At 56.7% G+C, this 14,752-nt stretch overlaps 1 protein-coding gene across 1 annotated transcript; it reads right to left on the bottom strand.

The window, feature by feature from the left end:
• Positions 1-5,015: 5,015 nt before the first annotated feature.
• On the bottom strand, positions 5,016-10,389 carry RAB5IF (RAB5 interacting factor). The gene is made up of 4 exons (XM_071573046.1): positions 10,178-10,389; positions 8,246-8,349; positions 6,078-6,207; positions 5,016-5,437 (listed from the first exon to the last, which is right to left on the bottom strand). Exons 1-4 carry the CDS (start codon positions 10,304-10,306, stop codon positions 5,396-5,398), a joined length of 405 nt encoding a protein of 134 aa, XP_071429147.1. The 5' UTR covers positions 10,307-10,389; the 3' UTR covers positions 5,016-5,395.
• Positions 10,390-14,752: the final 4,363 nt, after the last annotated feature.

Below are 14,752 nucleotides of genomic sequence, written 5' to 3'. Positions count from 1 at the left end.
AGACCGTCAGCAAGAGCCGCGGTGACATTGCCACAGAGCAGGTGGCATTGCCACAGAGCAGTGTCCCTGCTCGGCCTCAGCCTCCTCCCAGCGTGGGCTGCTCGTGCGTGGCTCTCCGGGATGAGAGCTGGGCATCGAGGTCCTGTCCTGCAGCACAGCAGTGCAGTTTGCGGGGGTGGCCGGCCAGGCTCACCCGGCACTGGTGTCCTCCCTGCTCCTGCCTCTCCAGCAGCGCAGCCCTCAGGAGGGGCTGAGGCTGCCGAGCAGCACAGCCGGGCACAGCTGGGCAGCACAGCCGGGCACAGCTGGGGCAGCACAGCCGGGCAGCACAGCCGGGCACAGCTGGGCAGCACAGCTGGGGCAGCACAGCCGGGCACAGCCGGGCAGCACAAGCACAGCCAAGCAGCACAGCTGGGCACAGCTGGGCAGCACAGCCGGGCACAGCCGGGCAGCAGAGCTGGGGCAGCACAGCTGGGCACAGGTGGGCAGCACAAGCACAGCCAGGCACAGCCAGGCACAGCCGGGCAGCACAAGCACAGCCGGGCAGCACAGCTGGGGCAGCACAGCCGGGGACAGGTGGGCAGCACAAGCACAGCTGGGCAGCACAGCTGGGCACAGCTGGGGCAGCACAGCTGGGCAGCACAGCCGGGCACAGCTGGGGCAGCACAAGCACAGCTGGGGCAGCACAGCTGGGCACAGCTGGGGCAGCACAAGCACAGCCGGGCAGCACAGCCGGGGCAGCACAGCTGGGCACAGCTGGGGCAGCACAAGCACAGCCGGGCAACACAGCCGGGGCAGCACAGCTGGGCACAGCTGGGGCAGCACAAGCACAGCCGGGCAGCACAGCTGGGGCAGCACAGCCGGGCATAGCCGGGCAGCACAGCTGGGGCAGCACAGCCGGGCAGTACAAGCACAGCCGGTCAGCACAGCTGGGGCAGCACAGCTGGGCACAGGTGGGCAGCACGGAGACAGAACCGAGGCCACAGGACCAGCCATACCTGTCACAGACTGAGCTATGGTCACCAGCAGCTCCCATTTGGCAAACAGTTTTGATGGAAATACATGCAGTGGGGAGGTCTGGTTTGCACCCGTGTTTCTGAGATCAGACTGGCTGGATGTGGTAGTTTTGGCTTTTGTTTTAGTTGGGCCTCAGCTTAGCAGGCCCAGAGAGCGTGACGTGGATTGAAGGGGACAAGCATCACCTGACTTAAGCAACCCAAGAGATGTTTCATATCATTTGATGGCAAATCAAGTATAAAAGAAGGTGTAGGAGGTGCCTGGCTCAATCCCCTTCATGGTTGGGTGCTGAGCACACCTGCTATCACCGTTGCTGGGGGTGTTGGGTCTTGTCACCATTTCACAGCTGTTTGGTTTGGGAAGTACTTTTTTTCTTTTGTTGTTGGTTTTTTTCTCCTATCCTGCCAAGTATTTTTGGGAAGGGTTTGTTGGGGTGTTTTTGTGGGCTGAGGTGGTGGAAGTTCTGAGTTGTTCAGGTGAGCAACTCAGTGGTTGTTTTTCCCACATTTGTATATATATGTGTGTTATACAATATTCTGTTTTTAATTGTCTTTTGTATAAATATAAGAAGCTTGCCATTTTGGGGTTTGGGTTTTCATTTTGGGGGGGTCCTTTTGTCCTCCTCCCTCCCTTTCCCTGGGGTGGGTGACTCTGACAGATTATTGAGCAGTTGGCATTTTGCCAAGCTAAACCAAACCACTGAAATATTTCATTTCCCCCCCTACACTTCTTTTGGAAGTTGACCTAAAAAACACCAATAAAATAACTGGAAGATGCAAGAAGTGGTTTCTTTTCATGCTCCAAGTTTGTGAAAATTCCTTATCCCTGCAACAACACTGGCCTCTCTCTCAGCTTGGAACACACACTTGGTTGGTTGGCTGCCAGGTCTGAAAAATCTTTCTAACTGCCCTCCTCTATCCTGGACATCTGTTGTTTTGGGAGACAGAGCATACAGAGTGCTGGGCTGTTTGGCTCTGTGGAAATCACCTGAGAGGTTTGTGTCCTACTTTCTCATCCTCCAACGAACCAGCTAAACACCCCCTGCTCTTCCCTGCACGAGCAGCTCCAGGAGCTCAGTGCTCCTCAACACAGGGGATATAAACCCTCCTTTGCTCTGCCAGTGGCAAGATTTTGGTTGCACCTTCAGCAGCCTGAGGGCATAATGGCCACTGCCAGTTAGCAACTAAATAAACAGGAATACGAATGGGATCATTTGGCTTCTGCAAGCCAGTCTCAGTCTGCTCCACTTTCAGGCATCTCTGTGTCTCCACCCCCGGCAGCTGGAGAGGGTCCCCTCCCCACCACTGCACCTCCTGCAGGGCTGGGAGCTGTGTCCATACTGCACTCTCCTCCACGCCCTGCCTGGCAGAGAACTAACAGACCAACACAACAGATAAATCCAAACCAATTGGCTGTGGCAGGAGCCCCCACCTCAGCCCCTCTGGCCTGCCACCCACCTGGGCCATGTCATGGCTGCTGACACACGATGGAGGGCACAGGGGCTCCTCTGTGACGTGCTGCCACCCCAGCAGACACCGCTCGCTCCAAGGACATCCCAAACACTGTTGAAGGCAAGTGAGAACACCAGAATTCCCCTGCTGGGCCAAGCCCAAGGTAACTGGGTTTGGTCATACTGGTCAGAGCTGCTTTGCTGGTTTAGCTGGGCACTGACAGCTGGTTGTTGGCAAGACTTGAGATGCCCAGTGGCACGGCCACCCTGCCAACTGTCCTCAAACAGCTTTGCAGTCATGCTGGTTTCCTCCCTTTAACACCAAAAGTAACTTGAATTACTTTTAATGGATGCTATTCTTGAAGCCCAAAAGTGACAAAAAAGAAATTCCTCTTCCAGTTCCACATCAGAATACACTTGCTGCCCATGTCCCAGTGGAGGTTTGGCTGGGGAATATCTTGCTCTCCTTCCTGCCAGGGGCTGGCTGCTCTTTGGTGAAAGCCAAAGCGATGTTCCTGCAGATCTGCAGCTAGCAGGGAGCTTCACTGAGGCTTTGGGCAGTGCAGCCTCTTCTCTGCCACCCTCATGTCAGCTCCATAAGGATACAGCTCCTGGTGAAACTGTGTCCTGACAGCTGTGGCTCCTACAGCTCAGCTCTCCAGCACAGGAAGGACCTTTTTGTCCCTGAGTTGTTGCTCCATGCACAACATCCCCCAGCCACTGGTTCACTCTCCTTCCCATCAGGAGCCCTGCTGTCCCATGGCAGTCCTTACTCCTGTCCTCCTGAGCTCAGGTTCTGCCTTGGCTTGCAGCCACTAGAACTGCAAAGCCCAAGAAACTCAGCTGGTGGGAGTACAAGCAAGCAAGGGATGGAGCAATGGGCTGGGAAGCAGCTGTGCATGTTACAGCAGGGCTCAAAGTCCTGCTCTGGAGCAGACCAGGGCACTCTGGAATGCAGCCGTGGTTCTGCCATGACTGTCACAGGGCAGAGACACTCCCTGAAGGAGCACAGCAGCTTAAACAGACAACATTTCACTGAACTGGCTTAACTGAAGCACCATCTAAGCATTAGCTATTACTGCCACTACAAAGGCTTCTGGCCTCTTCTGAAAGTGCAGGACTTGAGTCTGCAGCGTAAGAGACCTGAGAATACCCAAAATTTTTACCAAAAAATCTACTGCTCCCACCATTTCATGAAACATCAAGGACCAGAGGATACAGAAGCTGCACAGTGGATTATTCAGGCAACATTTATTAGAGCATTTCAAGTATATAATGGTTTTACTGATGGCTGTGAGCAGCTAAGATGCAGACAGATGCCAGCAGGAAAGGGTGACCTGGAACTAGCAGGCTATGCAATTTGTGTGGGAAGTGAGTGACTTCAGCTGATAGAAGAAAAGAAGGTAGCAGACTAAAAGTTTGAGCAAGTTTGAGCAAGTTTGGGGATGGAGTGGAGAAAATACAAAGTCGTTATTTGAGATCATTTACTTCAATTGGCCACTCACAAGTAGCAGAAACTGTCTGCTATTGCACTCTTCCCTTGGCGTCCCAAGGACCTAACACAGCCACGGGTATTTTTTCCACCAAGAACAGACAGCATTTTCCCTGGTAATAATGGAGGCCTGCACTGGTGGGCAGTTCCAGAGCCCTGGCCCAACACTTGGAGATTGAGATCCCTGGCTTTGCACACTCACAGGTCAGAGCCAGGCTGTGGCACTTCCACCAGTGAGGAGGCAAAGCAGACTTGCAGCAAGAGCACACTAAACTATCAACCCCTCACTATAAGGCAGCTTTAGGTCAGGACTCTTTCTGGGTGCCTGAGCTGTTTAGAAAAGCAAGGACCACATGGCAACAAGACTACAATGTCCTCTGACAAAAACAAGGACTGTGCGTGTTTCCCAAGAACTATTTCTGAAAGACACTTCCTTAAAAATATCTTAATGCAGAGACTCCCGTTGGATGCACAAAGGGCAAGACTAGGGAGGGACTGAGCTACGAAGTGACAAAGCCCCTCCCAATTCAGAGGCTGTGTACTCTGCTAGACTTGCAAGTTGGTACTTCTGCATTTAAGATAACAGCTGCCTCAATTGTGTCTTAGTCTCCTGCATTTAATAACAAGGAGCAGTTGAATTCAAGAGCTTCAAACCAAGTAAATTTAAATGGTAACATTTAACAGGGTATCTCCAGAATGTCCTTCGAGACTACGAAGCTCTGAGGTATGTGATGGCAAACTGGTAGTCAGGCTGGCAGAGTGCAGTGGAGCTTCCAAGCCTCCTGACCACATCTTGGTTAACCAAATGCATCAGTTCTTCCCAGCAAAACTGCTGAAAAATTTGTCTTCAGCAAAAAGCATTTAAAAATTCTGATCGACAAGTGATTTGCAAGTAAAACAAATGGTTAACAACACAGTCTGTTAAATCAAATCAGATCTGATTACTACAAAAACATGCCAAGGACAGCCACCAGCTCATGTCCTGGGTGCTGTGTGCCCTCTGCCCACGTACCTACAGCCTCTTTTGAAACACTGTTTGTCTAAAGGACAACCATGGAAGACAAGTCAGGATTTAATGACAGATTTCAAACAGAAGGGCATACATACATTAAATTAACAGATTCAACCTTCAGCACACAGGAGTTTGATAGAGTTACTGGCTAGAGTCACAGAAAGTTCCATATGTGAACAGTCTTGAACCACATCCAAAAATTCCAATGGCTTTTTAATAGTTCCAATAATTCATAGGTATATAAAACAGAGACAGGCTTCTCCAGCAGAGCAGTTGGGGCTCCTCCAGGCTAATCAGGCCTCTGGTATGGAAGGGAACTGATTTGACTTCCCCATCTTCCCACCAGTCCACTAAACACTAGGATTTATTAAAACCTTCTTGATTTCCTGACGACTGATTTAACAGGCAAACGCTGCTGACTGTGTCAATCATAGTGGATGGCAGTATAGAAGATTATCCAAACAACCTGTGGGAAGGAAAGGAAGTGAAGCTTATCTGGATATCTCTGGAGGGTTTTCAGACAGCAAATGAGCCTCAGACTTTGCTCTCAACAGAGGAGTGGGGACTGAATTCCAGCTTTGAGATGGTTTTGGGGAGATCTCAGGATCACCACATGGCACAAACAGTAACATCCAACTTGCTTGTCCTCTGGGGTGCTCAGCCTTTCCACATTAAAATCCCACCACATCCCCTCCAGTGATTTAGGAGCACCACCCAATCAAGTGCTGTGATTAGACATCTGGGTGAGGGGAGTAAGGGAAAACAAATACATGCAAACACTAGTTCAGCTGTAACAAGCTCTAGATGGAACTGCACCAGGGTGTCTGGGACAGAGTATGGGAAGACATAAAAGTGGTAGATGCAGAAGTACAGCTGTCCATTCCCACATCTTTTCTGACAGAGAAATCCCAGGCACTGGCACTGGATTTTATAGCCAGTAGCCATGAGATTTTGAGATTTTCTTTCCCAATCAACACCACTTAATTGATAACGTTAACACATCTCTCTTCCCTCACCACCTCACCTGCTCTGCTTCCAGGTCTTTTCCCTCAGAAAGTGTGCAAACACAATTCATTAACCAACTCCAAGAAAGCAAGAGGCATTACCAGAAACAGTGCAAAAGATGTCATGAATCCTTCCTTCGTTAGCTCCCATGTCCCGCCATACTCCTCCTCATCTATCTGCTGGAAGCTGCTGAAGTAGAGGTACAGAACACCAGCATTGATCAGGCAGAATCTGCAGGAGAGAGGTTACAACTGTCACTCCAGTGGTACAGGCTGCAGGTATCTCACATGGCTTACAGTGAAATTCTTTCATCCACAGGGGAAGCAAAGAGGAACTCTTTTCCTGCAACATTTCCCAGGTGCCTCAGTTACTTCCTTGAAAGAGCCCTCCAGGCCAACTCGCCACAGTAAGCCAGGCTGGGATGAAGTTCACCTCACAAGGCACAGCCTACTCCTAGCAGGGCTCCACAGGCAGAAGGCTGATCTGCAAACCTGCACATTTCCCTGTCCTGGAGATCCACAGTCCTGCTCCCACAGAGAATCCAATGTGTGCTACTTGATTCTGAGACCGCTGAGAGGAAAGACTGTTGCTTCCAGGCTCAGAGTGAGATCCCTGTGGACATCCAGAGATGAGACGAGAGCCAGGAAGACTCAACAGTGCCCTGAGCCCCAGCACTGGGGCCCAACCTGAGCCAGCTCTCAGTGCTCTTGCCTGTGCTGACAGTTGGGCTGCAGCAGAGAGAGCAAACACATTCCTGTCTGCCCTTAGAGCTGCTTGGCTTTATAGCACCCCAGCTTAGGGCTGGGGCAGCTGGGGAAGGGACAGGAATGTCCTGAAAGGAAGGCTGCGTGGGAAAGGCGATATGAGAACACACACAGTGGGTGAGAGCAGCTCTGTGCCTGCAACAGCACAGAGAAACCACACACACACTCCAACAGCTTTGAGTTTTATACAGTATACCAGATCACTCTTACTCACATTTAGCACAGGAACTCTTCTCCCAGGCAACTGGCAATTGGACAAGAGGACACAGCCTTAAGCTGCACCAGGGGACGCTTTGGTTGGACATTAGGAAGAAGTTTTACACCAAAAGAGTGATTGGGGATTGGAAGGGGCTGCCCAGGGAGGTGGTGGAGTCACCATCCCAGGAGGTGTTTAAGAAAAGACTGGATGTGGTCTGGTTGACAAGGTGGTGTTAGGCCATAGGTTGGACTCAACGATCTCAGAGGCCTTTTCCAAACCAGTTGATTCTGTGAGTTGGCTCAGGTGCCTGAAGATGCCTCGTGCATGAGTGGATGACTCATTAAGGACACACTCACCTACCCCACACCTGTCCTGGGGACACTTCCAATTCAATTCTTTGATGTAGCTATTGAGTTCCTGCTGGAGCATCAACTCTTCACTTTCGTGACACAGCCAGAACACTCAGGAGGAGGGACAAGATGACACCTGCATTTTGCCTAAGAAAAGCTTCAAGGTTGGAGCTGGACTATGAGACCTTGGCCAGGCAGAGACACTGGAAAACGGAGACAGCCCAGAGCACACCCAGCACCTGCCCAAAGCCCATGTCCAGAGTGCAGGGCTGCACTCCCATCTCTGCTGTCCCTCAGAGGCTTTCAGGCACATGCCAGGGCTAAACAGATTTTGAGTTCATAACTCAATGCAGCCTTCAGACACCTGTGGGGAGGTGACCTGGCTCCCTGTCCTGTGGGGATCTGAGGCACATCCCCCCTTCCAGGCACCATGGCTGAAAGAGCCACGTCAGGAAGTGCTGCCCAAGCCCTGACAGTGGCACTCTGCCCAACTGGGACCTGCAGCCTCTGTGGTTTTGAAGAAACCTTTCACTTTTCATGGAGAAGCTGCCCCTCTCCTCTGCTGACAGAGCCTCCTCTCCAAGCAGGGCTCCTGGCTCAAAGACCAGGACTACCACACCTCTATGGACATTCCTTCTTGGGAGATCACACCACACACCACACTCACAGCCACAGAACACACAGCCCAAGTCAACTAAAACTTCTGTTCCTTTCTTCTGCCCCCACCCCTTTTAATAACAACAAAATAAGGAGTAAGTTAGAAAAGCATTTATCAGGCTGAGGAGGAGGAGGCTGATGGACACGTTCTGATTGGGATGAATTTCATGTGGCTGTCAGACACAGCAGGCAGAGCCTGCCTTTGGCCAGCCCACTGCCCACAGCACAGCCTCCAACAGGCCCCGAGTCCAGCCCACATGTGGGACAGTACATGAGACAGAAAAGGAAATAAACCTTACACTGCTATTCCCACGAATCCCTTCAGTGGAACGACTCCCCAGATGATTCCCAAAATAACTGCAATGATCTGCCGGAACCAGTAGATTACATCTAAAAACTCGTCCTGAGGAGACAAAGCACAAGAAAGATTTTGGCATTTATTATGTTTCTTTTTTGTAAAGCATCATACAATTAACAGGTGAAAACTCAACACTTGGTTCTCCATTCAGAGTATAAGACATTGCATTAGAACAGATAAAAGCAACTTAGGGCACTGTGCACCCCAGACTCCTCTGCTTCCAAACTAAACACACAGCTTTGTCCTCTGATGGGTGAACTGCAGAGGTGAACAAGCACTGAGGCCACTTGTTTACTAAGGATTCAATAAAAGTTTACAGGAATAGAAGTTTAAAGACCTGTTTATGCTTTAAGACTGTCACAGCCACTCTCTGGCCAGCTCCTCCCAGACCCAGGGCAGCCCCAGCTGTACCTCACACGTGCCACGAGCACTCCCCAAGCAGCAGGGACGTGCCTGTTCCTGCTTGTCCAAGGGCCCCACATCTGCAGCCACTGCAGCTGGACAGTGCTGGCTCATGCTTTAAATAAGAGTCACTTCAGCTCACATATCTTTTCCCAGCACCTCCAGGGCTGGGACTGTCCCAGTGTCCTGCCAGAGACCAACAGCCTTTGTGATGTTACTGTGGGATGTGCCAGTTGGAAGACTTGAATCCACGTCAAGTACAGACAATTCCCTCGGCCACTACACTTGTCAGTCAGTTCAGCCTTCGGTTCACATCCCACTGCACCAAAACACTGGCAGGGCTGTCACTGCCCCCTGCAGACTCTGCAGTACCAGCCCCGGCTGTCACAGGGGAGGGGGCAGGGACAGACGAGCCCCACCAGTTCTGGGGCCAACAGGTAAAGAAAACGTGGGCAGATTCCTGTCTGTTCCCCAGGGAAGCGCCGGGCAGAGCAGGCACCTCCCCCGCGCCAAGACGAAGCCAAAAGCAGGGAGCAGAGAGCCTGGAGCACACCCTGTGCCAGGGCGGGCCGTGCCAGGGCGGGCCGTGCCAGGGCGGGCCGTGCCAGGGCGGGCCGTGCCAGGGCGGGCCGTGCCAGGCTGCGGCAGGAGCGCAGGACACCGCGTGGCTGTGCTGGGAGAGGCACCGAGCAGGAGCTCGGGACATGCACAGGAAAACTTCTTAGAGTGGGTTCTGTTTCTAGTTTTTCTTTAGTTACACGAAGTACATTTTCATTTAATCCCGGGACAGTTTAATGCACAAAGCAGATCTGACAGGTATCCCAGGACAAGCGCTGGGCGGCGGGACCCGGCCGGGCACCGACTTCACCCGAGCGCACAGACGGCGGCCCCGCTGCGGGCGGAGCTGCCCCGGGCTGGGCCCCCCCCGGCCCCGCTGCGGGCGGAGCTGCCCCGTGTCCCCCTCCCGGTTCCGCTGCGGGCGGAGCTGCCCCGGGCTGGGCCCCCCCGGCCCCGCTGCGGGCGGAGCTGCCCCGTGTCACCCCCGGCCCCGCTGCGGGCGGAGCTGCCCCGTGTCCCCCCCCGGCCCCGCTGCGGGCGGAGCTGCCCCGTGTCACCCCCGGCCCCGCTGCGGGCGGAGCTGCCCCGGGCTGGGCCCCCCCCGGCCCCGCTGCGGGCGGAGCTGCCCCGGGCTGGGTCTCCTCGGCCCCGCTGCGGGCGGAGCTGCCCCGTGTCCCCCCCGGCCCCGCTGCGGGCGGAGCTGCCCCGTGTCACCCCCGGCCCCGCTGCGGGCGGAGCTGCCCCGGGCTGGGCCCCCCCGGTCCCGCTGCGGGCGGAGCTGCCTCGTGTCCCCCCCGGCCCCGCTGCGGGCGGAGCTGCCCCGTGTCCCCCTCCCGGCCCCGCTGCGGGCGGAGCTGCCCCGTGTCCCCCCCGGCCCCGCGGCCCTCCCCGGGCCGCCCCGCCCCGGTCCCACCTTGTCGTGCCAGGCGGAGTCGCTGCGCAGCGCTTTGCCCCACACGGAGCCGCGCCCGGCCGCGCCGCCGTTGGCCACCGCGTGGTGCTGCGGGTGCGGCGGCTCCTCCCGGCGCCTCCCTCCGCTCATCCCGCACGGCCCGACCCGGCACGGCCCGGCCCGACCCGCACCGGCCCCGCCGCGCCCGCCCCGCCAATCGCAGCGCCGCCTCGGAACACGTGACAGGGGCGGTGCCACCGCCCTACGGCGGCCCAGAGGGGCCAGGAGGGGCTCGGGCGGGGCCTGAGCGCGGCGGGGGCGGGGCCTGAGCCGGGGAGAGGGAAAGGGAAACGGGGAAGGGGAAGGGGAAGGGGAAGGGGAAGAGGAAGAGGAAGGGGAAGGGGAAGGGGAAGGGGAAGGGGAAGGGGAAGGGGAAGGGGAAGGGGAAGAGGAAGAGGAAGGGGAAGGGGAAGGGGAAGGGGAAGGGGAAGGGGAAGGGGAAGGGGAAGGGGAAGAGGAAGAGGAAGGGGAAGGGGAAGGGGAAGGGGAAGTGGAAGGGGAAGGGGTGGGGAAAGGAAAAAGAAGGGGAAGGGAAGGAAAAGGGAAGGGGTGGGGAAAGGAAGGGGAAGGGGAAGGGAAGGGGAAGGGGAAAAAGAAGGGGAAGGGAAGGGGGAAGGGAAGGGGAGGGGAAGGCCTTAGCCTGGCGGAAAGGTCTGGCAGCAGCCCCCGTGTTGTCCCACGTCGGGGGGCAGGGACCTGCTGAGCCTGGAACGGCCACCACGGGAGGATCCCGGGCCCGCGCACCCGCACACTGCCAGACACTCCCGCACACCCGCACACTGCCAGACACTCCCGCACACCCGCACACTGCCAGACACAGGCGCAGTCCCGCACAATCCTGCGCAGTCCCGCACACCCGCACACTCCCACACACAGGCGCAGTCCCGCACAATCCTGCGCAGTCCCGCACACCCGCACACTCCCGGACCCTCCCGCACACTCCCGGACACTCCCACACACTCCCGCACAGTCCCGCACACCCGCACACTCCTACACTCCTGCACACCCGCACACTCCCTCACACACTCCCGCACAGTCCCGCACAGTCCCGCACACTCCCTCACACACTCCCGCACAGTCCCGCACACCCGCACACTCCCGGACCCTCCCGCACACTCCCACACACTCCCGCACACTCCCGCACATTCCCGCACACCCGCACACTCCCTCACACACTCCCGCACAGTCCCGCACAGTCCCGCACACTCCCTCACACACTCCCACACATTCCCGCACATTCCCGCACACTCCCTCACACACTCCCGCACATTCCCGCACACTCCCGGACCCTCCCGCACACACTCCCGCACATTCCCGCACACCCGCACACTCCCTCACACACTCCCGGACACTCCCACACATTCCCGCACATTCCCGCACACTCCCTCACACACTCCCGCACATTCCCGCACAGTCCCGCACACTCCCGCACAGTCCCGCACAGTCCCGCACACTCCCGCACAGTCCCGCACACTCCCTCACACACTCCCGCACAGTCCCGCACACTCCCGCACACACTCCCGCACAGTCCCGCACAGTCCCGCACACTCCCTCACACACTCCCGCACAGTCCCGCACACTCCCTCACACACTCCCGCACATTCCCGCACACTCCCTCACACACTCCCGCACAGTCCCGCACAGTCCCGCACACTCCCGCACACTCCCGCACACTCCTGCACACCCGGACCCTCCCGCACACACTCCCGCACAGTCCCGCACACTCCCTCACACACTCCCGCACATTCCCGCACACTCCCTCACACACTCCCGCACATTCCCGCACACTCCCTCACACACTCCCGCACAGTCCCGCACAGTCCCACACACCCGCACACTCCCGGACCCTCCCGCACACACTCCCGCACAGTCCCGCACATTCCCGCACACTCCCGGACCCTCCCGCACATTCCCGCACACTCCCTCACACACTCCCGCACAGTCCCGCACACTCCCTCACACACTCCCGCACATTCCCGCACAGTCCCGCACACTCCCGCACACACTCCCGCACAGTCCCGCACAGTCCCGCACACTCCCCGCGCCCAGCCAGGCTCGGGACACGCCGCAGTTCCTCCCGGGGAGGGGCAGCCCGTGGGACACGCCGGGCTGTGCGGCTCTTCCCTGGGGTCGGAGCAGGCAGTGCAGCAGCCCAGCACACGGCGGCGGATAAAGCAATGACATGTGGAGTCCTAAAGATGTGACTTATTGTTATGTCCTTGCTTTCCAAGAGCAGTGGTGCTCAAACCAGCCACACTCGTCATGGAAAAAGCTACTGAGAATGACTTCTGCATGGTGTGGGCAGGATGTTTGGTTGGGATTGGCTCTGTTATCCTCTTCAGGGTGTGATTATGTGGGCTTAATAATCTACTTCACATTTACTGTTAGATCAAAATCTGTGCTATTGACTTTGGCATATTCTCTCATTTGCACCTTAAGTTGTGCAGAAGCATCTCTAATAATTTTAAAGAACCTGATCATAACACGCCTTGCTGCTGATGCCAGTAGGACTCAGGACCTTCTGGGGCAGGCTGGCTCTCCCTGGGCCGTGTGGGGCTGGCACAGAGGGACCAGGCAGACCAGTCCTTGTCCCTGGTCTCAAATCACTTCCAGCCACAGCCATGTAATTTAAATACAAATTATGCAAGGTACTTACGGACTTCAAAAGTGCCTTGGTCTGCCCCAGCCATCAGGCCTCTGATCACCTACGAAGGGACTTCAAAAGTGCCTTGGTCTGCCCCAGCCATCAGGCCTCTGATCACGTACAAAGCCCTTTGGGCGTTTGCCTCATGCCCGAGGCTGATCCAAGCCAAGGGATCCACATGGAACCAGCAGGAAGGGACATGCAGTGGGGGGTCATCTCTGTATCTCTGGCAGATCCTGTGCCTCTGACCCCAGACCATGCCTGTCACACATGTCCTGGCTCCGGCCTCGCTCCTGGGACACTCCTCGGCTGCCTGGGCCGTGCCGCCCGTGGTGCTCCGTGATGGACATTGAGAGCAGGGGGAGGTGGCAGCTGCTGCTCTTCCAGGCCTCAGGCTGTGTCCAGGCACGCAGGAGTGTCACTGTCCCCTCTGCACTCCTCCTCCAGGCCACTTCACAGAGGTAGACACTTTTGCACAATCATGAAACACCTGGATCAGGGAACTGATCTAAAATTCACAAGCTAAAAAAATGCCTTGTTTTACTCTATTTCCACTGCCTGATCCACTGTCCAGAGAAAAGCAAATTAAATGTGGGCTTGAAAGGGCAAGAAGGAAGCAGAAGAGGTGCCAAAGCGTCCCAAGGGTACAAACAGGCCCTAGTAAATGATGGGTGTTGACAGACACTTGGAGGTGGGGGAGGAGGATGACACTGAGAGCCCTGGACACAGGCAGGAGAAGGCAGGAAGAGCTGGATGGGGCTCAAGGGACAGCACGAGGTGGCCCAGCAGCAGCCCCTTATGTGCACACAGCTGCAGAGGCTGCAAAGCCTGTGAGGAGTTGACATATCCATGCTGCCTCTGGTCTCCGCAGGGGACTGTCCTGACACTCGCCCCTTGGTGAGGAACTGGGTCTCAGGGAGGGACAGTGGACACCCCGGAGTGGCTGGAGGTGGGTCCTGCTCCTGCCATGCTCCTAAGACAAGCTGGACCACACTGGGGCCGGGATTCTCCTCCGGCACAGAAAACCCTGGGATCAGCCACAGGGTGGCAGCTCAGGCTGGCTGACTCCTGGGGGTTTTTGTCATTTTTTTCCTCTTTCCTTACATTGTAACTCAAAAGACAAACCTTGTGGGGACCGCTTGCTCAGCTCACGGGCATGGCAAAGGTTCTGTGCTCTCCCTGGCTTGCCTCTGTCCCGGCACTGCACTCGGCAGCGTTTCCCGCCCCATTCCCGCATTTGGCCCACTGCCTGTCTTTTGGAGGGGCTACGGGCAGGTGCCTGCAGGACTGGGATGAAGTTTAGGGTTGCTGATGGGAAGGAAACGTGAGCAGAACCTGCTGCCTCAGAGAGGTGTCCCAGGGCTGGTGCCTGTCCTGCCTCGGGCGAAGGGTGTGAGCTCCCCATCCCTCCGGGCTCGGGACCCCTGCTTGCCAGTGGGGGAGGTCTCTGGCTGTTCTCTGCTCCAGGCCACTTTTTCGTGGCCCTTTGAGGGACTGTTTGACCGGGTCCTTCTGGGGTCTCGCAGCCTGGGGCAGCAGCAGAACTCAGCGCTGGTGGCCGGTCCTTCTGGCCACCGTTCCCTCTGCGTGGCCCCAGGGACCATTCGCAAAGGTTTTCGGCCTGTAAACAACCTCCGGCCTCTCCATGGAACCCCACGGCCTGCAGCAGCCCCACGCCTGCCCCATGGGTGCCCACGGCTTCTTCAGAGCGTGGCATCCCTGTGTCCCCTGGCTGGGATGCTCAGGGATGCCCACGGGGACGCACCAGTTCGCAGCCCTTCGGTGCCGCCCTCACGGCGCATTCCCCGTGGGACGGGGGGCACGCGTGGGCCGCTCCTTTCGTCTATATAAGGCTGTTCCACCGCCCCTGCCCCGTGGCCCCTGCCCCGCCG

This window comes from Pithys albifrons, chromosome 18 (assembly GCF_047495875.1).
Source record: "Pithys albifrons albifrons isolate INPA30051 chromosome 18, PitAlb_v1, whole genome shotgun sequence".
In the NCBI taxonomy this organism is placed as follows: Eukaryota; Metazoa; Chordata; class Aves; order Passeriformes; family Thamnophilidae; genus Pithys; species Pithys albifrons.
Note: the sequence above shows the minus strand (reverse complement) of the source record. Positions and strands in the feature narration are given on the sequence as shown.

Excerpts from the sequence above, each read along its gene's own strand:
- RAB5IF (XM_071573046.1), bottom strand. The coding sequence starts at position 10,306 with ATGAGCGGAGGGAGGCGCCGGGAGGAGCCGCCGCACCCGCAGCACCAC. Across the intron at positions 8,350-10,177 it reads ACTCCGCCTGGCACGACAAG|GACGAGTTTTTAGATGTAAT; the intron begins GTGGGACCGGGG and ends TTGTCTCCTCAG. Across the intron at positions 6,208-8,245 it reads GGATTCGTGGGAATAGCAGT|ATTCTGCCTGATCAATGCTG; the intron begins GTAAGGTTTATT and ends TCTCTCCTGCAG.